The sequence below is a fragment of the Temnothorax curvispinosus genome, unplaced genomic scaffold (genome assembly GCF_003070985.1).
Source record: "Temnothorax curvispinosus isolate PA1 unplaced genomic scaffold, ASM307098v1 QBEX01002543.1, whole genome shotgun sequence".
NCBI lineage: Eukaryota > Metazoa > Arthropoda > Insecta > Hymenoptera > Formicidae > Temnothorax > Temnothorax curvispinosus.
Window position 1 is genome coordinate 136454 of NW_020212323.1, and position 27823 is coordinate 164276.

At 46.8% G+C, this 27823-nt stretch overlaps 1 protein-coding gene across 6 annotated transcripts; it reads left to right on the plus strand.

The window, feature by feature from the left end:
• Window positions 1–27581, plus strand: LOC112451783. 6 transcript variants are annotated; one of them, XR_003040416.1, is made up of 4 exons: window positions 1–485; window positions 17864–17991; window positions 20256–20952; window positions 27292–27581. XR_003040416.1 is itself a non-coding variant. In XM_025011640.1 (4 exons), exons 1-3 carry the CDS (start codon window positions 13732–13734, stop codon window positions 20370–20372), a joined length of 354 nt encoding a protein of 117 aa, XP_024867408.1. In that variant the 5' UTR covers window positions 13573–13731; the 3' UTR covers window positions 20373–20952; window positions 27292–27581. The 6 variants fall into 6 exon arrangements, 2 of the variants coding, with proteins under 2 accessions (XP_024867408.1, XP_024867407.1); XR_003040415.1 differs by lacking the exon at window positions 1–485 and adding an exon at window positions 1650–2265 and having other exon boundaries at window positions 17864–18034; XR_003040414.1 differs by lacking the exon at window positions 1–485 and adding an exon at window positions 1651–2265.
• Window positions 27582–27823: the final 242 nt, after the last annotated feature.

Below are 27823 nucleotides of genomic sequence, written 5' to 3' on the forward strand. Positions count from 1 at the left end.
GCCCCGAACGTCCTCCGCCCTCCCCGCGCCCGCCGCCTCACCCGTGATTCCGCCTTGCTTGCCTGCCAGCCTGCCCGTCCGTCCTTACGTCCGTCCGTCCGCCGTTTGGATCTATGGTTGTGTGCGGTGGATTTCGTGACGTTAACCTGGCGGCCCTGAAAACGCCGTGTGGACCGGCCGCGCCGATTTTCGTGCCGCAGCAGCGAGACACCGTGTCGTCGGGTCGCGAGTGCGCGAGAACGCGAGTGTTTTTTAATCGCGGTGGCCCGTTGTTGCTGTCGCCGCCGCCGCCGCCACCGCCGTCGCAGCCGTAGCCGCAGCTGCAGCCGTTGTCGCCGTCGCCGCCGTCGCCGTCGCCGTCGCGGTGGTTGCTGCTGCTGCTGCTCGCTAACCCTGTTGGGCGAGAACGGCTTTCCGCCTCCGCCTCCGCCTTCGCATTCCGGGGAATACCTTGTCCCTTGTCCCGAGGGAATAGCTCGCCGCGGGTAAGCCTCTCGGCAACATTTTACGTGCGCGAGGGACCGTCCCGTCGTCATCCTTGTCGCCGTCATTGTCGTCGTCGTGGCGGTCGTGCCCGATGCCTCGCGCCTCGCCGTCGGTAACGTCCTCTCGCGAACGTGCCGCGCTACGACAAGTGCAAGAGGCATCGTCGCGTCTCGAAGCCCAACGGCTTCTCCACGACGAAAATTAAGGCTGGAGGTTTTGAGAAAGAAGAACGCCTCCGAAACGTCCGTCCCGACTTTGTGCTCCTTTTGTGAAGCCCGTCTCTTCTTCGTTTCTCTTTGTCCTTGCACGTTGTCTCTCTCTCTCTCTCTCTTTTGCGCGCACTCTCAACCATTGGCTTTCTCTCTGTTTCGCTCTCTCTCCTTCTCGCGCGCGTACTCTTATCTCTCTCAGCGATATCTGTTTTCTCTCTCGCTCTCTCGCTCCTCCGGTTCTCATTCTCTCTTTTAGGCAATCACGCGAGTGTGCGTAATCTCTCATTTTCTTTCTCACGCGTATCCACGCACCTACATATACACACACACACAGCAGCGTGAGCTACACGCCACGAATACGTTCTCTCTTTCGCTCTCTCGCTCTCTCGCTGTTTCTCGTTCTCCACCCAATCCGCGTTCTTCTCTCTCGCTCTCGCGTTCTCTCTCTCTTCTCTTTCTCTCTCCCCCGCTTTCTATGCATCCTGCTTATTCTCCGTTCGGGATAAAGCGGGATAAGGATTAAGAGGAGAGAAAAAAAAAGAGGAGCGGTCTCTCGTTACGACGACGAGGACGACGACGACGACGACGATGACAACGTGAAACGTCTGTGCCTTCGGCCGCACCTGCGTCCGAAAGTACAAAACTGCCAAAAGCGTACAGTGCCGTCGTGCCAGTGTATACAGTGAAATAACGCGTTTTCCCAACGTCGTCGCGGAACTTTGAGGAACGCCGCGACGCTATGCGCCGCTTTGCGTCGCGTCGCGTCGCGCCGCGCCGCAGTATGTGACCGCGTTTGCCGTTCGACCGCACGTTCGGGTCCACGTACGCGTTGTTCATATTCTAATTCTTATCGTACGTGCTCCTTCGTTTCTTCCCTCGCTCGTTCGCTCTCCCGACCGACCTATTCGTTCGTTTCTTCGCTCGCTCGCACGCTCGTTTCTCGCTCTCGTCGATCTCGAATCCGCTGCCGATCGGAGGCATCGGGAAATACCCGGGTTGTGTTTGTTACAACGCGCTGATGCGCGCAAAGGTGTCGCGATTACCGACCGAGTGCCGCACGCTATCACGCCCGTGTCCCGTGTCCCGTGTCCCGTTCCTCCGACTCCGACGTGATGCATCGTCGAGCAAGCTGGTGCCGGTGCCCCTTCGCCCCCGTGTTTGTCGGCCCCGCGCTCTTGTCCCGAACCCCGTCGTGGTTGTGTGCCCGCCGCTCGCCCGCCCCGTCGACGGACTCATCGTCAGCGGCGGCCCGATCACCGTCATCGTCTTCATCGTTCTCATCATCGCCGTCCCGTCGCCGCTCTCTGTGTTCTCAGTGATGTACTACGTGTGACCGACGCGGTGGCCCGACCTTACGGTCCCCCGTCGCCGTTTTTGTGCCCGGGGGGAGTCTCTCGGGGGTCCAGCGGCATCGCCGCGGTGTTTCCAAGAGCCCCGAAAATAACGGGCCTATTAATAGGAGATATCTCTCGGCGTGGCGGCCGCTCCGCGTGTTGTGAACTTGAAGATAGCGAGGAGAGGAGGCCGAGGCGAGCAACCAAGCGGCCGACCGACCGACGTTCGCTACGTACGTATATCATACGTTTTGTGGTGTCCCCGATCCACGGATCCAGCGGAGAGGCGAGACGAGGTGAGGCGAGGCAAGGCGAGGCGAGGACCGAACCAGCGGAGAGTCAACCTCGCTCGCTCCGGGTCTCTCTGACTTGAAAGAGCGGTACTGTGTTCCCCGCGATAGGGAGAAATAGAAGAAACGGCTCCCTTTCGAGGAAACGCGATAGCGAGGAGCTGGTAACTGTCGCTATCTGACTCGCTTCTCTCCTGGATTCGTGGAAATCTGGAAACGAGGCGTGGAAGTCGACGCGCTCCGGAAGCGACGCTCCACCGTCGCCGAAGCGACGGCACGCGTCGCCGCGGCGACCGTTGAAGATTCTTGTATCTCGTCTCGGAGATATTTACGCTGTAGACTGGTGTAGACGATACGTGATGGAGCAGTGTCTATGCAAAAATGTTAAAATGTGCTAAAATTGAATTTGCAAGATTGAAAAAGCCGAATTTTGCATATGTATTACAACAATTATGGGCTACGCTAATATAAGCTCGCGGCAACGCGAAGCTGCTCGTGTTTAAAATTTCTAATTTACTCGAAATTTTTCCTTTGGTGGTCGACTTATTTTCGCATAACACTGCCTTCCAATCGTCCGCGTTTCGAGTGACAAATAAAATGTGCGTAAAATTCCCGGAACGATACAACGGATCTTAACTCGACATGATTGCACCGATATGTGGGTTCGCGTTAACTCGAATCTGTTCTCCCTTTCACAATTTGTTATTTTGTAAATTCCTCATAGTTGTCTCGCGATCAGATCGGACCTTGACATTAACCGCTCACAGTTTTGACTCTCATGTGCGTCCTGATTTGCAACCTGATGTTGGTGAACTCAAATTGTCGGTGCAATCCTATGACAGCTCGATCGTGGTTCCTCCGTGCGAGAAGTGGATTTAATGAAATATTTGTTGAGCAACGCGAGTGATGATACGTGGAAGTGATAATCAGAATAACGTCATAACTCCGTAAAGCTGTTCGTTGAAATATTAAATTCAAGGCCTACCAGATCACATGACAGGCAATAAATGAAGTTTTAGTTTCGTTATAGTGGGAATTTTTTCCTCACCAAATTATAAACTGAACGGAAATTTCGATCGTTTAAATTCCATTTTAATCGTTTTTGCAAATTTCACATTTTTATTTTAATTTTCAAAGATATCAGGTGCGAGTTAGAGAACTACCAAAGATGGAAGTCCACGATTTTCATTATTTCTCCTGTTTTTTTCCCCGAATTACGGTTTGATCATTAATTTGAACTTTAGTTTTACTTTTATGTGAAAACGCGTCAATTACGGAGTTGTGACAGTTTTCTGTTGGTCCATCGCGCGAGTTGCAGTTCGGTCGCTCGTTCGGCTGCTGATCTTTCATAACTCGCACGGACAGGCCGCCGATTGCTTATGATTTTCTTGCACCCTGATACTAATTTAAACGCTGGCGTTCGCTTGCCAAGCCACACGTACGGCTCGTCGTACGGCTCGCGCTCGCTTTTGCGACATTGATTCGATTGTTCCTTGCGAATCGCTCATTATGCGGTCCGCAAAGTTATCAATCATTTCGTTATTTCGGCCTGTGGTTCATTACTCGGCGAATCGAAAGTGAAAGTGGCGCGAGTCAGAAACAATCGCGGCGCGCGGAGCAAGCGATACGGTACAAACAAATTATCAATGATTTTGGTTTCTGTATTTGACGTACGTTCCGCTCTTGCCTCGAAAGAGATCTGTTTTTTGGTGTACGTTATCGGGATAGCGCCAAGCCTATATCTTTTATCCGTTTACAGTTTATACAACATTCGTCTCCCCACATCCTCTCTTTTAAGCGCGATTTTATTTTAAGCGTATACGTGGCGTTAAGCACCTAAAGAGAATGGAATTTTTGCGACGCGCTATCGTTTTCGTATTCTTTTTAGATCCGTGCTCTGTGTCCGGTCGTGTCTCCTTTTTACGCTTCCTTTACGCGATTAAAATAAAGCTGACGAATAAACATTCGTTTATTCGTTATTCGAGGGAAATGGAAAACGGGGATAAAAGTCAAGAAAATGGAGAAAGTGCGGTTGGAAACAGAAACCTTGTCGGTTAATTTCAACGTGGCCTTATCTCAACGAGAACTCAATTTAATCGTCGAGATACCTAATTAGTTTATTGTTTTGTCGCAAATAAAAGAAGACGACTACGGTTTTTGATGCACGTCAGCACGCACGTTGAATCTCGCGATCGCAATCGCGTTCGTCGTAAACTCGAGCTTGGTGGGGGAGGAAAGGCGGTCTCGGACGATGGTTTTGCCGATATTATTTCGCGCGCGGCAAATTCCGACATTATAACGAGCGACGTTACAGTCGCGGGACGCAGGGGTTTCATCTTATCGAAACGTTGCGCGTGGAGGTCGATACTGCCGCGTCGCGGTCGTCGAATCGTCGCCGCGACAGCGATCGAAAGACAAATCTTCCCCTTCATCTCCGTGGATGTTACGTTTAGAAATTTTGTTTAAAAGCCCATTTTCTCCCGAATCATTTTAGCTCGATAAATACATGCATCGCTAGATTTTTGCTTAATACTCGGCCTATTGAATTTTTTACCAGCTAAAATTCAACATTGCGGAGGAATTTATTTTAGATAATCTAGGAATTATAAATCGTTAAAACCACAAGAAGCTCTTCACAAGAAAACCAGTACGTGTGATGTTTCCCACGCATGAAAACAAATTGATATATTTAGAATTAATTGTTATAAGAGAATATTTTTCGCTAGTGAATTTTTATTTACGCGACGTACTTTCACGCACATTGCAATCTGTGCAAAATGCTTCCATCAACATGTAAACGATTATAATCATCCAGGGTCTCCTATTAAATCCTACAATTTTTGGGTAAATAATTTCTTTCTCGGATCAAAATTTCGGTGATATTAGTTTGTAATGCGCTTTAAACGTCTCGTTCTCTGCGTACGCTAATAGATGTCTCGACATTGAAGCAATCGGCATTCTACTCAGTTTGGCCTTTAACGTCCGCTAGGCCGAGAGAAAGTGTGCGACATTTGATACACCCTGTATACGTTGGCCAGCTCGAAACGACCTTACGAGATGGCCGCCGTCGCCGCCGCCGCGCGCGATACATTCTTGGCCTCCGTGACTCTCGTGCTTTATTAGGAAAGCTCTAGTTTCACGTTATCCCTGAATAATAATTGAGTATTCGAGTACCTTGCGATATCCGGATTTCTGAATACTTAATATTGCTCGTGTAGGCGTATCTTGTATGATAAAAAGTTGCTGCAAACCAGTTATATAACATCGGGGAACGGGATTATTCTTTTAATTATTATTCATCTAATAATAACCAAGGAAATTTTAGTTTAATGGAGATTAATAAATATAACTAAGCTACACATACCATACTTGTCTAATCCATAATTTCTAACACTTGATTTTTTTTAAAGCTCTATTTTTTTTGTCTTAGTGAATTTTAGTTAAATCACTCAGCTATTCACATGTGCTATCAACACAATTTAACACATCTTTCATATATTACGCCATGTTAATTTTTTGCCTAAATCTTTTCCTTTTTACATGGAAAATAACGTTCAATGTGTTTACAGCAGAATCTCATAGAGTCGGCTCTTCATAGATGTTTGCCATTTATTTGGATATCTCGCGCTGCACAAAAGTATACGCTCGTTATCTAGAGAAAGATAAATAGAAAAGAATCCGTAATCGTCTCCAATACCGAGAACACCCCAAAGCATTTAATTTCGAGCACACGCCCACTGTTATGTAAGTCCGCGACGACGAGCGAGTACCTTATCGGTTATCTGCCATGTACTTCGATCGAGAAAAACAACGCGCGACTGTCGATCTTACGTGGAAACGTCGCACGCTTGTTTGGGCCAACTCGATCGAAAACTTTTTCAGTTACGTCGCAAGAAGTTGTGTATATCGCGCGAGCGAATTATTAGAATTTTTTTTTACCATGCCACGCCCCGAACACGGTAAACACCAAAGTTTCAACACCGATTTTTCTTTTGTATTTACAGCGTTATATTTTAGCGATTTTGTACGCGATATCACGTAAGATCGTGTAGGGGGATTTTTTTGTAACTTCATGTAACTAGAATTACATGTTTCAAGTACATGATCACGGCTCTAAATATCGTTTCTCGATCTCTGAAGATTTGTTACGGCTACCGCGAAGGTAGGCAAACGCGATTCGCGAGGCATCGAGGCCTAAAATTATAATTCTCATATGAAACATACAGTTTGTCGGTCCCTCGCGAATGTTCGTTAATTATACGCAATGCTATCGGACGGACGGACGCCAAAGGATATTTCGCAAGATTTCACATGTTCGTCTCATTACTGTCGCGCTAACAAACTATTAGATTTATCGTACATATAAATTTCGTGTAAACCCTCCTTTCCTCCCCCCTCCCTCTCTCTCTCTTTCTCTTTCTCTCTCGCATCAGGACTAGCCTTTCAATGGGAGGACAATTACGTAATTCGTGTTGTCACGTAATGACACGCCTCTGTCTATCTGCGCTCGCCTCCTTCTGTCCCGAAAGGACAAACAATTTTCCCTCGCCCTCGTTCGCACGCATTTCTAGTCAGAGGTAGGAGCCGTTATAATTTCGGTGTCTTTAATTTCTGATAGCTTGTAGATAAGACGAAATTAATATTGCGTCAATCATTGCGATTCCGTTGTTTTTCATGCGGGTGGGCGGATCAATAAACTCGTTCAAATTGCATCGATTTTGGCTACCAACTCTGCAAAACAATGGCTATCTCTCTCTCTCTTTCTTTCCCTCCCCAACATTTTTGTTTTGAATAATAATTAAAAGAAAATGCATTTTCATTAAAGTACATTTATACTACCAACGCAATGCGGAAAACACCAAACGAAAGTGGTACAACCGCAGGACTGCAATTTTTCAATAGAGTTATTTGCACAATAGGTTTCCTCTTGAAAGCTTTTATTTACCAATTGCAACACATAAACGAAATATGAAATAAATACAGAAGTACATGCTGGGGATTATGTACAGTTGCAATATTTTTTCGGTGCACGTTTTTGACAAGGTTCGTATCGGAGAAAGGTTTTTTTGCAAACAAAATTTGACGATACGCACGTCTTAGAAAATTACAAGTATTCTAAATCTTCTGGTTGACGCTGGATGTGTACCAGGAGAGTCTCGGAAAGGGTTAGAGGAACGCGTGTCACGAAAACTGTGCGCGGCCAGCCAACGGCGTTCCTTCCCGCGTTGCCAGATCTACCTGCGCCTGTATCTTCCGTGTGCCGTTTGCGAGGGAGAGAGAAAGAGAGAGAGAGAACTCGGCAACATCGCAACGCCCGAAAGCATTACAGCATTTCGCTGAAACGAGCGATTTTTCGCGGTATACGGTCATATTTGCAATTCAACGATAAGAGAAGGTTAGCTATTTAGTTAACGCATTTATGATCTATGATAATACGCGTGCGTGAGTTAAATTTAAACTTTTTTATATATATATGTATAAAACTCGGCGCATATATTAGAACATCCTATTATCACACTCAACATTTTACATAATTTTAAATATTACATGTTATTCAGATTATGCTAGCTTTATGTATTAAAAATGACGGGTATTTTTACTTTTTTTTTTTAAATCTGTGACAATAGATATTTTTCCAAGGTTCACGAATCGCGTGAAATCCACTATTTCCACTGGTTCGTTGGGTTAGTTGGGTAACGCACCGTCAGTGGATTTGGAAGTGTAATTTGGTATTTTGTCGAAGAGAAAGGGGACGCCGCGCCGCGCTGCGAGATAGTAAATCCGCATTTGCGTAGATTCGCATCGATCCCGTCGAACTTGCTACTTTGCGACGTTACTTTATTCCGCAGCCAGGCCATTAGCGATTTCCTGTTTGGCGAAAAATTTATATCGGAAGATATGACGTTCTCGTTTATCAGACTTTCGCGTCGTCACGCGTGACTCAGTTGGTATAAACTTTAAAAAATTCACACACACATACATACGCGCGCGCGCGCGCGCGCACACGGATTTTTATCGGCGGATAAGAACGTTGTTCGGGTTTTGGCAAATAATCGAAGCTGTCGCAATTAGCGCGATGGCGCCGACTACTCCACGAATATATCAATCTTTCAGTATCAAGTATCGCGAGAAAACAGGCGAATCATCAAATCGCCACGCCGATCCTTTCTCCTGTTTTATTTCTTATTTTCTTTGACTAAGCGAAAATTCAACGTTGTTTTGACGCACGGAGTACGTCGCTCGTTTTTTCCCCCTCGAGATCAAAGTCGAATCAAGATCGAAATCGCGCGTTACGCATCCACGCACGTTGTTACTGCGTCTCGCGAATCTTTCGTCGTTGAAATCCACCAAGTATATCGATTAGTCGGCGATTCTTGCAGGTTTCCGTCGAGATCGAAATGGAACGTTGGGAGAAGAGGCACGGGAGGAAGAAGCGTCCAAAGACTTGTCCAAAAGGACAGGTGTTCCCTGAATGAAAAGTAGTTTTTCTCATCGCTCGCATACTAGCGAGGCATCTGCGAATGAAGAAAACCAGACGGATTATCGCTCGACTCCGCGTCGGGTTTTCTTCAAACGCGGTCGACTAGTTTGGCCCCGTTCCATGCACAAGCACGCTCGCAACACACACACACACGCATACACGCGCGCGCGAAGCATCGAGCGCACGCACGAGCAAGCACTTGCGGTACCGTCTATAGCGCTGCCGTATACGCAGTCATCGATCTGGCGGTATACGTGTTAAAGTCTGTCGCGAGGCAGGGAGCCAGTGGAAATCGGTGAACTTCTGATATTCAAAATTAATAAATACGCACAGTAAAAGGGGTATTTATCAATCCAATTATCACGATTAACAGCTTTGCAAATTCCATTATTTTCTTACTTCTCGATGCCAGCTCTCCCGATATAGTTAAACGTTACTACTAAAGTAACTTCTATCCAAGCGACGAACGTGTCCGCTCGAAATTGCATCAAGAATATTAATTCGCAAAGTGCCGTTCACGTCAAGTTCGCAATACGAGGTCTTTCTAAAGAGAATCTCTCACGCATTTATAATCTCGTCTTCTACAGGAGGCGCAGAGTTCTACCTCCGATTTTAGGCACTACGTCTTCATTCGTATGCATGCTTTTTGCAGAATCCGTGCCGCGCAAAATTATTTGTTAACGAGTTAGAGCGGCGTGACGTAAGCGTCGGTATTGCGTGGAATCGCAACGTCCTTCATTCCCATTTTGTTTATCGCGACGTGAATTCTTTTGTGTCACTCGCAGACGCGCACCGCCGGCATCTCTTCACGACGGGTCTATTCTGCCGCTTCTTAACCCTTTCATTCGCGCGGCGCGGCTATATTGCGCGCTGGAAATGCTGGTGGTACTAAAAAAATTTGACGCGAAATAACGATTATCTTTTTATGATTTTGCGCGTTCTCCTTTTTATTCTCGCTGTGAATATCCGACCGCTCTTGTGCCCGTGCGTTTCAACAAATTTTGTTAAGGAACGAAAGGTCATGCGTATAATATTAGCGCTGACGCTGTTGACGAGTAATGACGAGTTCATTAACTTGGGCTCCATTACAGCCCACATTACTCATGCAAGATTAACCTTCTAATGCGACCTCGAAGTAACGTAGCGTATATTTGTCCGTCACGTTACTTAGGCCGTCGTCGTCATTTCCACGTTAATTGATTTCATTGAAACGTTCAGTCACTCCGTTATGTTCGCGAGAAAATATCGAGAATTCAGCGCCCAGGTCGAGCGCGGTATAAACGATGTTTTGTAAATATCCTTGCCGAGATGATCTTATTTCGCAGATCTTATAAACCGGGAGACTGGTTTGGAAAATGTACCGGAAGTGAGCCTGTTCGAAAATAACACGGCCTATCGGAGTGAAGGCTATAGTTCGTTGACTTATTCAGAGCCGCCACGACGACGTCGCGTCGCCTGAAATCGATATCGCGTCCGATATTTCTCGTTCTCGCCGGATACAAGCGCGATAACGAATGCTAACGTTATTCGCAATGTGCGACATGGCTGGATTTTGTAAAAAAATTCGACCCCGAGACGATTCTTAGAAGATTAAAAAAAAAGAGAAGGGAGACGAAGCCTTGTTACATCTATTCAATCTCCTCTCGCGATGCACATTTCCTCTAATTAATACGATGATGTAATAGAAACGTTTTTCTACGTATCTCATGAGTTGTAATAAAAATTACTTGTATAAAATGCATTCGGCGGACGCATTATGTAAACAGAATATTCCGCTCAAAGGCGCGACGCCGACGTTCGACCAGCCTTCTTACGCAACGTAAACGATTAGATAAAAAATTTAGATTCTATTTCGTTTATCGTCTCGTCTCTGGCATTAGGCGTTGCAACTGTGCAAACTTATTCGTATGCACGCGACATTGATCGGCTCAGGGACGCGCGCGAGTGTTAATGGTCTTATTTTTCCTTAATGAGTGTTAACGTGCCGTTAGGCCGCAATACCTCGCGCGATCGGGTATTTATATATCGTTACGTCTTCTTCAATGGCTGTATGAAACGATGGAACACTTGAGACTCGGCGACACGTCGATAAAAACAGACATTGCAACTGATTAAGTAATACATATTAAACGTTATCGCGGCTTATATAGGGCAGATCTTTCAACGAATCTCGTTGTATCTACGAGACTCGTTATATCTTATTTTAACGTTGTATTGAGATGTTGTAAAAAAATATCGGTTTCTCTCTGTTCTCTTTTTTTTTCAGTTTAATGCATTTTAACGATGTCAAATCGCGCATATATCTCATTTCTCCACGATTAATTCTACAGACAATATTATCGACAACACGTCGCCAAGTTGAAAGGGTCGTGTCGTGACCTCAGCGTGTCGCAAACGCGGAACGGTCACGTGCGAATTAACGTCGCGGCGGTCGCCGGTCGCCGGTCGTCTCGACGACTCCGGGACCTCGTGTCTTTATCGCGACGCGCCTCGAGACGTTCGCCTTTTTCACACGTCGAAGAGTTGACAGTTGACACGACCTCGCGCGTTCTCTCGGATTCGGTACGGCTCTCGGTTCGATCCGACTGCTCTCGGCTCGGCTCGGCTCGACTTTGAGTCACGACGGCCACGACGACGGGAGAGCTATCGACCGTTCTGGGTTTCGCGAGATAATAATAACCCCGGTTGAAATATATTTGGCGACGAGGGGGACGTGTACTTTCTAAAAACCGCCGTTCACGAGCGACGACGACGTGAACCACGCCGAGAAAAACACACCCGCCCGCGTGGGTTACAAAGTTGGCCGAGCCGAGGCGGTTTTCCCCTCCGCGCTCCGTTACGCGCCGCTCGTTAAAATACCGGCTTGTCCTCTTATTCGTCAAAATCCGCGAACGGATGTGAATCGGTGTCGCGGAATGCGTTGAAAAGTCGATATATATTTTTGCTACGAATTTTTCCGACGATGAATTATCGATAAATCTCTCGAAACGCTTCTTCCTGCTTCTTGTATCTTTTGAGATAAGAACGTGGAGGACGTGTACGCGACTGATAATTTCATGTGTCGTCCAATATAAACATTCGAAGAATTGAAATACTCCGGCGCGCAGGACGCTACATAAAATTATAAATATCTGTCTGAGATTCCGTCGCGACTTGTAAATCGTTTAAAGTGGGCTAAACTTTGACAATGCGTGGTGAGAATTAAAGTGGGAAAAGAAGATGGGAATCGCGCTGGGCGGGGCGTTGCACCAGCGGTTCCCGCCGCTTCTGGGAGCGGCGGCGGCAATGAAGACAGGAGAACATCGTTTATTTTGACTTGGCGCATCAGCGAACGCCGGCCGTGGCCGTACCAAACGTTCTGTCGTCCGTATGCAATCGTTGGCGTGGCTCCGCATACAGGGTGGTCCGTTCTAACGTCAGGGCAACCGACGAGATGTTGATTCTCTTCGAGTTAGGGAAGACCCATGGACCGTGGAGTAGAATTTCCACGCGAGAGTTTTCCGTCCGCGCGGCGGAGAAAGATTGATTTTGGAAATCGGATAGTTGACAACGTCTCTCCAATGTGGAATAAACCTGATATCTCCGTTTTCGCGGCCGTCGCCGTTCGGCAAAGGTTTAATAATAGTCCCAATATGGGATTCTACGTGATTCTACGAATGTCAGATTATAACCGGTTAAAATTGAATGTCAGTCGACTGCCGGAGCAGGGGGGGAGGGAGGAGGTCGCGCGAGGTAGAATATCGCTGTCATATCCGAGACGTAACAAGATTCGGAAGCTCGCGGAATGAATAATTGCTGGTCGTGTGTCGGAGTCGTCGCGCGAGGTCACCAACCAACCAGCCAGCCAGCCAGCCAACCGACCGACCGACCGACCGACGCGACGCTGATTTACGGGATACGAATCGCACACAGGCACAGCCGCGCGTGCAGTAAGAGTAAAATACGCGAGCGGAACGGCCCTTTCGGTTTTTATAACCTCCAGCAGGTGGGGCGTTTTAATCGATAACGGCGAGAGAGGTATCTTGCGCGACGGCGGGCGGCGGCAAAAATCGTCCGTTCCGGGTTTAAAGTAGCGCAAGAGCGCGTCCTGCTTTTTTTCACGTCGTCCCCTCCCGCCCGCCTCGCCCTGCCGCGTTCCCACTCTAGTAATACGGGAGAACGGTACCTTTAATTTTTCCTACGGTCGCTTTCCCCGCGAGATTTACCGTCGTCTCTGCCGCGAGCTCGTGCCTTGAGAAAGTCGATACGGCTAAGCGCGACCGTCGTCTCCGTCGGCTTCGTCTTCGTCTTCTTCTTCTTCTTCTTCTTCTTCTTCTTCTTCTTCGTCGTCGTCTTCGTTGTCATCATTTTCAACCGTAAAGCATCGCGCGTACGCGATGCACGCTTAAGGATCCGAAAATATCTTTTGACAGGGCGTTTCTGAACTTTCCGCAGCCACAGTGTTTTATACGACGCAACGATTCTAATTCTAAATATATCTCCGAACGCGGGGAGCGATCTATGTAAATCGACAATGTCTAAGGGGCGTTTACGCTGTTATTCCTCTAAATCGAGGAATAAGTCATCGAATTCCCGTTGCTTAGAATCGATCTGAAAGTTAGCCTGCGTTCGCAGAATGCAACGTTGCGCAACACGCCGCAACTTGCTGCACTTTAGCCGGCTTCCATAGCTCGAACACTTGAAAACTTTGTCAATAAATGTTTTAATTCAATTAATAATAATGTGCGTGAGGTGCACGCTATTGCTGCAACGAGAATAGCAGTAATGATAATGATATAAAATGTGCTGTAACAGGTGACGGTTTTTTGCGCTCAGTTTTTCTAATAATCCAACATTATGAGAATTTGAACTCTCGGGTTTTTTCATCGCTCCTCGTGTCGTTGCTTGTCCGTTTCGTTCAGTCGCTCGGCCAGATATTGCTACGCGAGATGAGTGACGGTATGGGAAATCGTGACTGTAGTCTAACGCGACGGCGAGTTAAAGAGGGAAAATTCACGACGGGAGGAGTCGACGCCGACGGTTTTCATTGTGTATCAGGTAAGGGAAGTTGGCGCGCGTTGATACAGAATCATACAGACTCGCCTCTACTTTCGCCGTTGCGATGTCCGCGCGCGCGTGCGCTCTACAATCTATACCGGCCGGAAAAAGAGTAGTCGGGCGAAAGTGTACATACGCGCACGTAGCAAAGAGATGCGAGAAGAGCGTGCGAGAGATCTCGCCGCCGCGCCGAGGGGGAGGGCAAAAGCGGGCGAGCAAGCATGGCCTGCATGGCTCTCGCTTACGAAATCCACCAACGCGCTCGCGCTCGCGCTCCGCTTCGCCGAAAAGTCAAGGCTCCTGTCAAGGATGTACCGCGGAACTTGCGAACGGTGTCGGAATGCTCGAGATACGTTTCCCGTCGAGCTGTCGATTTCCGCGAGACGTGATCTCCGAGGAGCGCGGTTCGACGATATATAGGTCATGCTCTTTTTTTATTTCCTCTCTTCAATTCTTTAATCAATCTGGTATAAATACCCAGGCACGATGCATTCACTCGCGAAAGACGAACGGTTATAAGCGTAGGCAGAAACGCTTCGATACTTCCTCAAGTCGATCGATATCTTGTTTATACCGAGTATTTTTAACGTCGATACTTGACGACTTATTTTTATCGGGGAGTAAACCCGAGGTACATATCTCCCCGACGAAGGGAAGAAACTTTGAAACTTTGCTAACGTTTCTGGTAAAGTCCGCATGCGCGCGATTTACAGACACGAATCGTGAGATTCTCACAACGGGGTGAGAGATGGGTCACCCCCTCCCCCGTCAGGCGAGTCGAGGGTAACGCGCGGCCGGCGGTAACCGTTTCTACCTTCGACATCGTCGTCATCGTTATTGTACGAAATGAGCTCTTTCTCTCTTTCTCCGCGCGGCACTGCCGCGAAATGGAACTCGCATGCGTGTGGCGAGTTGTTTGTGCAGAGCGCGCATAGGGAGGAGAGCCGCGCGCTTTGCGGAGTACTCCTCGCCGGGTTCTCGGGCTCGAGGACGGTCGTGGCGAGGGGTTGGGAGAGCAGAAGGGAAGAGCGCACGGTCGCGATCAGAGTGGGGTGAAAGAGATGCGAGACGCTGCGCATCGGCGGTGAATGGGTGAAGCTAGATGCGAGGGCGGGAGTGGGTACGGTGGCTGCGAGCGTCAGGGTCGGGGGAAGGGGGATTGACGGGTGGACCAGAGGGAGAGACGCAAGACGTGGCGAGGGATCGGAAGAGATATCACGACTCTATGATGTAAGGGGACAAGGGGTGTGCTTATACGCGTGTTTACGTTAGCCGGCCAATAAGATGTCCTCCAGTCTGGCTGCGTCATTGCGAAAGAGTCTTTGCGCTCGGCTGTGTGCGCACTCGACACACACACACACACATACACACACATTCATACACCTAGCGCACCACTTATGTGGGAAACGCGTATTATTGAAGTACACTTCGTCTTCTCGATACCTCGCTCGTCTTCGATACCGAGTATTCTTAGCGATCGTACTTTACCTTCGATCGTGGTAAAATAAATGGTCGGTGGAAACACACACACACACACACTCACAAATTTATTTTAGCTATTTATATCGTGTCTTTGATATTATCTATATATGGGTACTTGGAAGATAGTATCGAATAGAGAAAGTGCACAGATGACTCTATGTGTTATATATAAGCAACACGCAAAATTAATTTGCTTTCTAATATGAGAGTTTTTATCGATTCCCTAACGAACATTCCTAAATATTACACGTAAATTATCAACGAGAAAGTAACATTGCTGCTTCGCTATATACTTGCGCTACCCTTTAAATCGAAATATTGCCTGCGTAGACGCGACGTTCTCGCGAAAACATCGCGAAAGTGTCGCGGAGTTGCGCGAGAGCCCGAATTCTTGCGTCATATTGTTCTTTGCCTGCCACCTGAATAAGTTGGCGCGGCAAGTATCGCGCGATCACACGTTGCGTTCGCAACGATGACGGCGAACCAGCGAAGGTGGTGGGAGAGTTTGTCGCGTAAGGTACCCTAAAGGAAACATCCTCAAGGTGGACGACCATTAGTGTGTACTATGCGCGATGACTCAGCTTCTACCGCGCGCGAGAGCCGTAATGACACGTTGCGTGCGATTAGATCTTGAGAAAACTTTCGATCGCGCGTACGCTCGCGATTTTAACAATTAACGCTATCGAGAGATCGTCTGTTCCTCAGCATCGTACGCACAACTCGCGCTTGTGTTGTTCGCGCGATGAGATCTCTCGACTAATTTCCAGCCGCAAAATTTTTCATTGGTAAACATTGTTGCGAATTTTTTTGGAAACTGAAAATATTGTATAAAGTCCCGTTATAACTTTTAACGCTATTGATTGAGACAAATAAAGCGAATAATAGCGATTGTTATTTCGAGTTTGAACAAAAATACTGAATTTTGATAATTTAATTTTTTTTGAACGCGATAGTTTTTTTTTAACTTTCAAGGCAAGGTTATCATGTTTGGACGAACATTTCAAAATAGTTTCGACGACCGTAGTCGACAGTGCTGTTGTTTTGCGTCGTATAACGAAAGGATCGATCGCGAGGGAGCTAGGCTGTCCTGCACAGCTGATATTTGCCATTTTTGCTATTGTCGCGTATTCTACCCGGTAAATCGACCGAGGTCCCTTCGACACAGCACCGGCAGCACAATTCGCAAACGCGTGTCAGATGCTTTCTCCCGCAGTATTTCCCACTGTGCGAGGAACGATCGATCGCCCCCATTGCGTGCTTGGTACACGTATCCCGACCGTACGTGCCGTATCTCCGTCGGCTGCTGCGGATTTCCTGCGAAATTTATTACATTTCTTTACGTCGGACGGAACGAACGGTGCGCGCTGATCGTCCGAGGTTTGAAAATTTTTGTTTATCGTAAAGGTGATTCGCGCTTCTCCACGCGAGAAATTCTAAATGGTCACTCTTAACGATGTTATTAACTTCATTATGAGAGCTTCTCACGGAAGCTTTCCATTTTCCAAAATTACTTGAAACGTTGAGTATGATCTAGGAAACTTGCAGAACGTATATTGAAGAGATATATAAAAATAAGATATACACACAAAATTCTTGGAAATTATGCCAAGTATTATCGACGTTTGAATACTATTACAATATATTTCGATACGTGCATCATCACTGCTATCAACTTGTTCTATACGTACTTTACGTTATAATCCTAATCCTATACATTACAGTTGATGGTTGAATTTATAAACCGCGCATGGCGGGTCAATAACCGGCTATTATCGAAACACTTATCCTAAACTTGACGCAACGGTAATTTCTTTCTACCGTCTGGTATTTTCAGTCCTCTATCAACCTCACGGATAATGAGTGTGTAATGACGCGACGTACTAAATCGATGCTAACAACGCGCGTCTTTGTTTTTTTCACTACACCGGTTCGATCATTCATTTGCGTGTTAATTCAGCCTCATTTATAGTTAGCATGTATATGCATGGAAATACACGGAACGTAATTGCCGTCGATTACGCGGAAAATAGAGAGACCGAAACGTAGAATATTCTGTGAATTTACAAGTGTTTCGTTATTGCGTGACCGCGCGCCTATCGTGCTCATCGCCGAGTCTGTAACGTAATTAGTTTCAACCAGTATTCGAGAAAAGAAAGCGGTGTGATCGAATTGTCAATAGACGTTCTAATACTTCCCGTGATTGACCAAAGCAAATTAATCTTAAATTTTCCATGTCAATCGTCGGAACGCCATGACGCATTACTTTTTATTTTCAAGCAATTTATTTTAATTTTCTCTTATTCACGCTCTACGACTAATTCGAATCTATGACTGCCTTTCCGCGGAATGATTTCAGCAAAAGGATATTTCGAGGATTATGAAATCGGAGTAATTTCACGGATTTCTGGAATACAAATTTAAATTGAAATACACTGAGATATTATATCGATTTCAATTTCTGGAATAATTAATCCGTTAATCGTTAGTCGATCGGCATCGTTGAAACGTATCTTAACGAGAGATATACCTTGTGTTTTACAGAAGGAGCGCTTTGGTTGCCGTTGCCGTCGGAAGAGGAGGATTCTCCGGGCATCTGGGGTCGACACTCGACGTCTCGGATGGGAACGAGGGCGAGAAGAAGCGAACGAGGAGGCGGCGGCCCGCGAAGGGTATCGGACAAGTTGCGTCTGGCCGCGTAAAAGGCGAAGGAAGGTGGAGGGGCTGAGGCACCATTATTCGTCGTGATCTTGTCGGACGAGATCGCGAGAGAGCGTTTTCCTTCTCGGGCTTTTCTCCGACCCTTCCGCGAATGTTTTTCGGGGTTTTCCAGTCTCTCTCTCTTTCTCTTTCCCTTCCCTCTCGTTTGTGTATGTATAAGTATAAAATAACTCGATCCGAGCAAGTACCGAACATATCGCAATGCAAAATATCGTAAAACGTCGTCTTAAAATGAAACATTTGAGAGACTTATCCTTGTAATTGGAACGACGTGATCAAAATTACTATCGTCGCGGGAAACATACAAATCGACAATCTTATTTAACTTATCTGCGATGCGATTGACGCAAAGTTCGTTACTCATAATTTTCTATTGATTAACAAACGTAAGGTTTTACCAGAGTCTCAGTATTTTCTTAACGTCATATTAAATTATCGATCCAATTGTAATTGCGGATGCGCTCGTTTCCTTATTGAAAAGTCACAATCAATGATTATATAAGTCTTATATATGTCCATTAATCATGATTGCAAATTACTTAATTGTTAATACGCGATTGTTCGGTAAATCTACCGGTCGTTAATCCGGCTGCACTCGAATTTCGTCGGAGGGACGGGCGACGCGACGCGACGTGACCGTCAACGACGGCGATGAAAACGGAGGTGACGACGGTAGCGCGATTCCCGCCGTGGGAACGATAACGAGGTCCGCGCGGCGGCAACGGGGAACGATATTAATAACGGTGATGACGAGTCGCAGGTGGAATACGGAGCGCGCGGGTCAATGAGGAAATTCTCGGGCGCACGAGGTGCGCCTACCTTCCGAGCGCCAGCGGGGTAACAAGGTGGGGCGAGTGATAGAGCGGGAGAGAAAGAGAGAGCGCGTGGGGATAACCGAGAGTGGGACGGAGCGGGACGAAGCATACCGGAGCGGAAACAAACGACGCGCGACGGGCAACAAAACACTGTGTGGCGCGAGGCACGCGGGTCGCGGGTCGGGGTCGGAGAAACATGCGGATCTTTGTGCGAACAGCTGAACCGGAAGTCGGAGCACTGCGCTTCAGTCTAATCGCTCGACGCCGTCGCCGCCGATAGGGTCAGTCGGTTAAAACGGCTGCTCGAGGCTTGAGGCTCGAGGGCGACGGCGGCGGCGTGTCTCTCGCGCGTAAACAATGTTCAGGCCGACCGAAACGGAAAGATCGGAAATACGCGATACAACGTAAAACCGACTATCAGTTTGGAGCTTAAATATGTTGTTGAACTTATATTATAATCTTCACAGCGATTTAATTTCGATAGGGTCACAATCCAGCGACATTTGTTCGAGAAAACGTGGGACATTTGCAATTACAGACATCCGTTTGAATATTTTTTAAGTCAGATCGCTGAAATTAATGTAAATGGTCGAATCCAGACTAAAAACCTGTCACGTTTCACGTTAGAGAGCGAGGATGTCATTTCTCGAGACGCGTATACATCGGCATGTACTTTGGTATTAATAACGCGCGCGGAATCGTATATACGTTTTCAATTCGCGGCGGAACACGTGTCGCGCGTGTCTTCTACATCTACACTTACGCGTACGGTCGTACGACGACGCGTATACGCGCACCGACTGTCGGTCGGTGCAACGCTCTTCGATTAAACAACGGCGTGTCGCGGTTACTTGGTCCGTTTCACCCGTAAAACGAAGCCGACGATAAACGGTGGCGCGATTCGAAATACTCGGGATTGCGTAACCGAGGTGTACTAACCTAGGAAACCTTTCGTAATTAGAATTGTCTGGCATCTGTGGCCGGCATCCAAATTTACCTTCTCAACTCGCAAACTTATTTAGGTAAAAATAAACGTGACATAATAACATAAACAACGAACGATATAAATGCACATCACGCACGAATAAGTAAATAACCTTGTAAGTGAGTGTATCTTGAAATGCTCGAGCCAGATGCCCCGAAATATCAAATATCTCTGCGGACAGGCGAATAAACGGGAAGAGATATCTCCGCGCATTTCCAATCGGAATCGCACTCGCGACTCGCGATAGTTCCTCCCCTGATGCGTAAAGCCGCACATTTCCGCGAGCGCGGGCGCGTGCGTTCTTCCCGCGCGTCGTGCAGCGACGTTGATCTCTCGTCGTCTACGTTCTCCTACGGTCTACGCAGCGAAAACGATTAACTCGAAGTTTCCCATGACCCCGTCCTTCCCATCGCAGAGATCGCAGCGGAAGCGGCGACACGAAGAGAAGGCGGCGCAAGAAGAGGAGGAAGAGAGACGTGAGTTTCGGCGATTCTACGGGCAGGGTTTACGCGGGTGTGCGGGTGCCGCGTGACCGTGCACGTGGACGCGTGCGACAGTTGCAGTGGTGAGACAGTGCGCGGTGCAGTGCGACAGGGCAGAAAGGGGAAGAGGAAGAAGGAGAAGAAGAGGAAGACGGCGTAACGAGCACCCCTCGGTGTATAGGAAACGCACGTACGGCGTGCGCTCGAGGAAACGATAGGGGGGGAGGAGGGGGAAGTGCGACGGGAGGTGAAGACAAGAGATAGGGAGGAAGCAAGACGACTTTTTTCTCCGCGAGCGAGCGCGCGCGCGCACGCTCGGTGACGCCAAGTATGCTGTGGGGTGACGTCGCGGCGTCGCGGATTTCACGGATCGATCGGCCGATCGAATTTTCTAAATAGGATACGCGCCGCCCCGCGTGTGTGTTGGTGTACCATATGTGTACGGGCGCGCGCGTGTGCGTCGTAACTGCTGCACGGAAGAAGAATCGTCGCCGTCGACGTCGTCCACGCCCGGCCGAGTCGGGCCGGTGCAGGTGAATCGACGCGCCGCGCCGCGCCGGTGGATCGACCGCCGCCCGCCGCGGGAAAACTTGAGATCCGGTTCGCTTTCCACGGCTGACGTCATTACCGGTGAGTCATTCTTTTCTTCTTTCTTTCGTCTGTCCTCCGTTTTTCTTCCCTCTTTCTTTTCCTTCGCCGGCTTGTGCGTCGATAGCTGGCGTGACCGAAACGCGGCTAATCCATAACAGTTCGAAAACAGGTCGGCGAGTTTTACGTTCTTTCGTCTAATCGAGCCAAACATGGGCGACCGAAGGAAAATACCCAAGTTCCACGGTCGCGGAAAGAAGGGGATAGGGCGGGGAGCGTGGATCACGTTTGTAATCCTTGACAAAATCCTTTCGCCGAAGTTCCATTTCTTATTCTCGCATTGTTATGCAAGATCGATGGGCATAAACTTCCCCACTTTCAGGTTCAGGTTTGGTTGAACTTTGGAATTTCGGTGATTTCGGAGTTTAAGTTGAATCCCCGCCTAAAGTACCAGTCGTGAAAAGTAACGTCGTGGATTTGGGACGCGCCGTAGGCGGCAGAAAAGTTATTCGTAAGACGGTAAAAATTCGTCTTATCGCGCAACACCGTACAGTATACGTCGCCGTTGTCGCTGTGAGTCACGTGAGAGGAAAATTATTTTCGATTCGCGGCTACCGACCCGTGGCAGGCACGAACTTGCTTTTTAATTGAGCCTCGATAAGAAATGAAGACGTAACGTAACGTAACGCAACGCTACTGATCCTTCGCGTCCTCGTCTTCGGATCCCGCTAAAAAAACGCACAAAACGCAAACATGGGATGCGAAATTAACCGTTGATCGTTACCCCCGCGTTTCTCGAGGACCATCGGCCTGTCGTGGCATTAATTACCGCAACGCCGCGTCGGCCGCGGCGGCCGGGGGCGTAGCGTGCGCGGGATACACGCGTGACGTGTACGCGTCAGCGAGAAAGTTCGCAATTACCGTAATTTAGCCGCAGCTTGCGGGCGCGCTCGCGCGCGTTCTAGCGTATGAAAATGCCGAAGGACGAACGTATTCGTGAGCTTGGGAAAGACGCGCCGTTAATAACGTCATTCTTCTCCTAGCGCACAGGCATTTCGTATACTTGCTCTAACGATATTTGCCGGTATGTCTTGCTTATTAAAGTACGCGGCCTCGAATGGCCGCGGTGTCAGGTGTCAGGTTAATGGGACGCCATACTTTCCGATTATCCGGAAAGTCGTGCTAATCCACCGCGAGCTATATTTTTCAATGATTCGAGGCACCGACGAGCGTCGCTGACGTGAGAGTACGAGACATCGCCACTGAATTACGGGGATGAAAGCTTATCGCGCTTTATGTCGTGAAACCCTATCTAATTGTCTACGAGGTTTCCCCTCAAAGACTCAAGACGGACGTTTTCACGGGGACATTTTTCGCGAGCATATGGCCCGCTAATTTTTAAGTTCTGGCTGCGCGTGCACGTTGATTCGGACGTGTGTGTTTGATCCTCGATCCAGGTAAACGGCCTGTCGGTTGGCCCGAGTGTGCGTGAGCGTTGCGCGTTCCCGCTTCACGTTGATGTGCGTGGTGAACTCCGCGCTGCTGGCTACTCCGTCAGGCGAGTCCGTCGTTCTTCTTTTCCAAGCGTGAGGAAAGATGGCCGCCCGTGCGAGCTGCACGGTTCGCGCGTCTCTCTTTCTCTCTCTTTCTTTGTGCAGTTAGACGAGACGCGGACGCTGACTGGCAAGACGGTTTTAGAGAAAGTCGGAGAGCGAGGGAAGGGTGCACCGGGGTGTATAATGAAGGGCACATGTCCGCCGCCGGCTGGTAATTTTTAGAATAGTAAAATGCGTTATAAACGCTCGTCGACGATTTTTAGAGGCTAGCGGGTAGCGAGTCGCGTTAACTGAAGGTCTTCACTGAAGAACGATGATTATAGATTTTATACAGTCGGAGAGGCTAACAATAAGAAATGAACGCTGCGTGATACGTTCGCGTTTCATATCTTAATTAAATCGAAAGATTAATGCATTCTGAATAACGTTAACGACAGTTTGATTAAATTTATCTTCTCTAATCGCAGAATAAACTTTCGGATATTTTAGATAATAATTTTACGGAAAAATTTTACGAGATCAATCATCAAGTTGATTCAAACGATCGGACTGCACCGAGTTCCAATTTTAGATTTGAAATCGACGTTCTTCTCGTTTAACGAGAAAGAAGTTTTGCCGTAATATTGAGCGATCGATTACGATGCGCGGTGGCGAAGTTGAGTCGCTTTCGCATGGGATACGGTTTTGCCGCGGCGGCCACGGAACTCTTTCCCTCCAAAGTTCCGTAGCTTTCTCTCCAACGAGGTTTTCTACACCGGATATAGATCTGGCGTTCGGCGTCGATACGCGCGCCGGCGTCGCACTTAATTAATTTATTTTTTCTCCATTTCCGCGCGTTTGTCACGGCCGCGGGAATGTCCTCTACCGCGTATCTCTACCCCGCTTTTATAGGTAGATGTGTATTATATAGGACTCCGATATCGATCCCCGCGTTCCAGTACAAAACGGCCGACGCGACGCGACGCGACGCGACGACCGGAGAGACCGAGACGCAAAGAGAGTGGGAAGCGACGAGCTAGAAAGGGACGATACCGGAGGGGAAAGCATGGCAACAGACGAAGGGATTGGGGCACGGAGGGAGAGAGGGGTGCGCAGATAAAGAGAAAGCGAAAAGGGAATATATGGAACGAAGGTGGAAAAGATCCTCTTGTCGGCGCATTCGTCATACTAAAATTCTCTATTCTTTCGAGACGCGAATTACGTTCTGCCCGAACAATTGTCCACGGGATGGACCGCGGACGGATGGAGCGTAAAATAAAAAAAAAAAAGCTTATACGGAGCCGCTGCCATACCGTTGAGTTTTAATTTCGGACGTGCTGGGTTCAAAGGCAGACTCCATAATTTCGCCGATCGACATATAATACGCGTCCTGCCGCTCGTGACACGGTCAAGTCAGAAATATGAGAGGCGTGACGCGCGCGTTGGTTCAAAGACAAAGAGTCGCGGGTGCGAGTCGGCTAATGACGCGCGACAGAAATACGCGTGTCGTCGACTTGATTCCGAGTCGGAAAGTTTGCCTTCGCCGAAGCAGTTCCGCTTTAATAGCCGGCCGCCCTGCTGCGCGCTGCTACGCTACCGTCCGAATGTCATTTTTAGTTTAGCGCGTGAAGCAGGTGCACGGAGGTCGTCGGGTACCGCCCGGTTCGCAAGATCCCTCAAGTGTTCTGATAGCCGGTGACGTAACGCACCCCGCATCTCGCTTTCGGAAAGAGAGAGAGAGGGAGAGAGGGACAGAGATTACTTGTCACGGGCATCCGACTCGTTTCCTGTTAATGAGGTCTCGAATTCAGAGACGGTTATTTTTCCTCGAACTTTAATTACGCGACTCTCCTTTGCCTCGATTATTACTATTCTTATTAATTATTTCGCATACGCAATTAACATTCAGAAATAATTTCCTTTCTGAGGCATCATTTTCGGAATTTTGATAGAATCTTTCTCAAAGAATCTTATAGTATGCTAAAGAATATTCTGAGAATAAAATGTGAGAAATAAGAAGGTGCATAGGGTGAAGATGCAACTACACGTTTTCGTTATGCGAAAATTGACAATATCTTTTTCATTTCGCTCGTAATACTTTCCGATAGAACTCGGTGAATTTAATGAATTATAAATAAAATTTTTGGCGTGTGAAATTGCACACCGAAGGCGCGTTGTAAATTTAGCTCGATGATGAAGCGATTAAATACATTTTCAACCGATTGAGCACATTTCCCGTAATTTCACCTGTGCAGCGATGGGTTTAGCTTTGTTCCCTATGTTGTTCGATTCGTATGCTCGCGTTTACATCGATTGCACGCTCCCGTCCATGCGGTCCATGCGAAACTTGTGTCACTCGTGAATTTGATTTGCTCTCGATTCGCGAGCGATTCTCCCACTGGTCGCTCGCACATCGATTACTATTAATGCCGTTATAATACGGCGTGGCGGCGAACGCCGCGGCCGACGTCTATTGCACATCGCGCGCGTCGCGGACTTTTCCTTTCTTTGCGGAATTGCGGCGGGCTCGCGTGACGACGGCTTGCTGTCTGGTGTAAAACGAGCAGACGGCTCATCACCAACGGTCTATAATGTTGCGCCAAAGTCCACGACTCTATACCGCTTTCTATAGAACGGGGCCGTCCGGTGCTATTCTTCCCTCGTACTCTCATTAATCTTAATTGCATGTCGATTAAACCTGTTTTGGATTTGAAAAGGTCGTTGTCGTAAAATTAAAGACGGAAGACTTTTATTTTAATTAAAAGAATGCATTAGAAATTTTATTTTGCTCAATATTATTTTAATAAATCAATAATTGAAATGATGGTATATGTAAGGCATTGTATATTTTTTGTTTTTATAAATTGCTCGATAATATCTTATTTAATATTTTAAGTGACTAATATGAAATCAATAGATATTGTCGTTGATATTGAATTAATTTTCAATTCTTCGTATATCTTGATAAATTCCTATTTAATCACACTTTTTAATATTTTAAATCTTGAAAACAAACTGAATATTTAGATTGGACCTTGTTTCGTTAATAGCACAAACGATAAAGCGCCAGTTTATCTTTGTGTGTGAGTAACTGATACAAAATACACTTATATGCAAGCGAAACTATAAGTTTTGCACATTTTAAAGTTCTTCTTTCAAATACGCTAAAAATTGGTAATGTTAAAAATTGAAATTACTAAGATACATGGCACTTTTCCTTTAACTTCGGTTCTCTACATTTGATAAGATGAGTTTTCAATTCTAAATTCTAGAACATTGGACATGTTCCATATTTGTTTCTCAAGCAATACAACACTAAATCTAATAAAAAAATTATATCAAATACGTACATAAACTTTACGGCTATAGCTAATATATAGATCTTTCTTTTTTGAACAGTTTAAAATATTTAGCTCTCTCTAGATTGCTCTTGCAGATCTGTAAATTTGTACTACATACCTATTTCTGTTTATATTAAATATCCATAAAAACATATTAGCGTATTATCGATCAATTCTATTGGCGGGACAAGAATTTAGTTATCAATTATCTCAAATATTTAAAATTTGCAAACTTAGTCGACGACACAGAGAAGCTCATTCGGCGGTACGCGTCCTGCTAGAATTTGAGTAGCACTGTCTTACGTTATAGAATATTTCTCGATATACTTTGACAGAGACATGCAGCCGCGTATAAATTTATGCATTGCGCGGAACCTGTACACATTCGTGTTTTATTCTGCCGTATCCGTATGCAACACTTATTCGTCCACCATCTCCCCATCCGACATGAATATATGTATTACCGTGTGCCTCTAAGTTCATTTATGCCAGCCATGTGAGAAGTAAAGAATTTCTATAAATGTGCAACTCATGCTGGTATATACGTTATACAAGGGGGATCTCGGTACCCGTGCAAAAGTCGATCTTTTTGAGAGTTCTAAGCACTCGAGAGAATCACCGAAGTTATTAATTAAATTTAACCTAATTTCGTCAAACTTTTAATTACACAGTGATATAATTTACAATGATTACAATTTTACATTTTGTTTCGAAATAAAAATGTATGTTTTATATTTTTTCAGTAAACTTTGCATCGATTGTCTTCTTCTAAATTATTCTTAATTCTTTACTTTTCTTTGTAAAAAGAGTTAATAAATGCGTATTTTGTGCCGTTACAAAGACACGAAGTGAATCGGCAAGAAATTCGATCTACTTCCCGTTTTCAATGTAACTGTAATTGCATACTGCGCGATGCGCGTTTCTTGCGTTCGTGTTGCTTTTAATTTCTACCTGCGATTGATATACCTCGCCATTGCGAAAGGAAAGGCACGATAAACAGACCGCGTACGTTTCCGCAATGTCACGACTGGCCGTATTGATGCATTCAATCTATTCAACGCTAAGTGGACATATGAAAAACTACGTCGATGATAATTGAGCGATATCGGTGACGTGTGTATCGCCATAATTGATCCGCTATTAATGGCCACAGTGGTCATAATGGTCTCCGCTGATAGGACTTTAACGTTAAAAGGCAACTCCGTTGCGATTAAGCTGATTTGAATATCGTCTTTGAAATATGCAACACATGCGAGAAATTTCAGCGAAATGTCGACATATCAGAAAAATAATATGACGTATGATATTTATCGACCTTGTAAATTGTTTTTATTTTGCGCAATTTCCATTTTATAAATTTTTACGTGATTTGTTTAAACATTTTTATTTCACTCTCAAATTTTCCAAATATTTCCCCTTACGTCACGTTTCGATTGTCGAAGAATCTTGCGCAGTTTAAGATGCGGGAGTATCATTCTACAGGGTGATCTATACATCTGTTTCAGTTCACAATGCGCTAGGGGTGATGGAGACAGTGGGCAAGCAAGTTCAGGTAGTGAGTGGGTTGGGGGTGGGGGGTCCGGTGGGCCCTGTGGGCCCAGTGGGGGGGAGATCTGCATCACCATCATCATCCACATCCGCACGCCCATCCTCCGCACCCGCACTCCCACCCCCATGGTCACCCCCATGGATCCCACGGCCACTCGCTCGCGACGTCGAACCCCGGCAGAGGTCAGCCTCAACCACCAACTTCGCATAACCAGCACGTATCTGCGAGGTCCACTCCCGTACAGCTGCATAGGTAAGTTTCACTTTTCTTCTCTTATGTACATAAACCGGAGCCGTCGGAGCCGTCGGTGTCGTTGATCTCGACGGCTTTCAAGTTTCAACCTGTGTGTAGGTGTGTAGGTAAAATATTTCACTAATGCGGCAGATATAGTAAAAGATTACCTGACAAATATTTTCAAAACCATTAAAGAAGTAGACCGAAGGATCTTGCGTGTTTCTATTCTTTCGGTAACATGTGGTTATTAAAGA

Excerpts from the sequence above, each read along its gene's own strand:
- LOC112451783 (XM_025011639.1), top strand. The coding sequence starts at position 13,732 with ATGAGTGACGGTATGGGAAATCGTGACTGTAGTCTAACGCGACGGCGA. Across the intron at positions 13,841-17,863 it reads CGGTTTTCATTGTGTATCAG|AAGGAGCGCTTTGGTTGCCG; the intron begins GTAAGGGAAGTT and ends TGTGTTTTACAG. Across the intron at positions 18,003-20,255 it reads CCGCGAAGGGTATCGGACAA|AGATCGCAGCGGAAGCGGCG; the intron begins GTTGCGTCTGGC and ends TTCCCATCGCAG.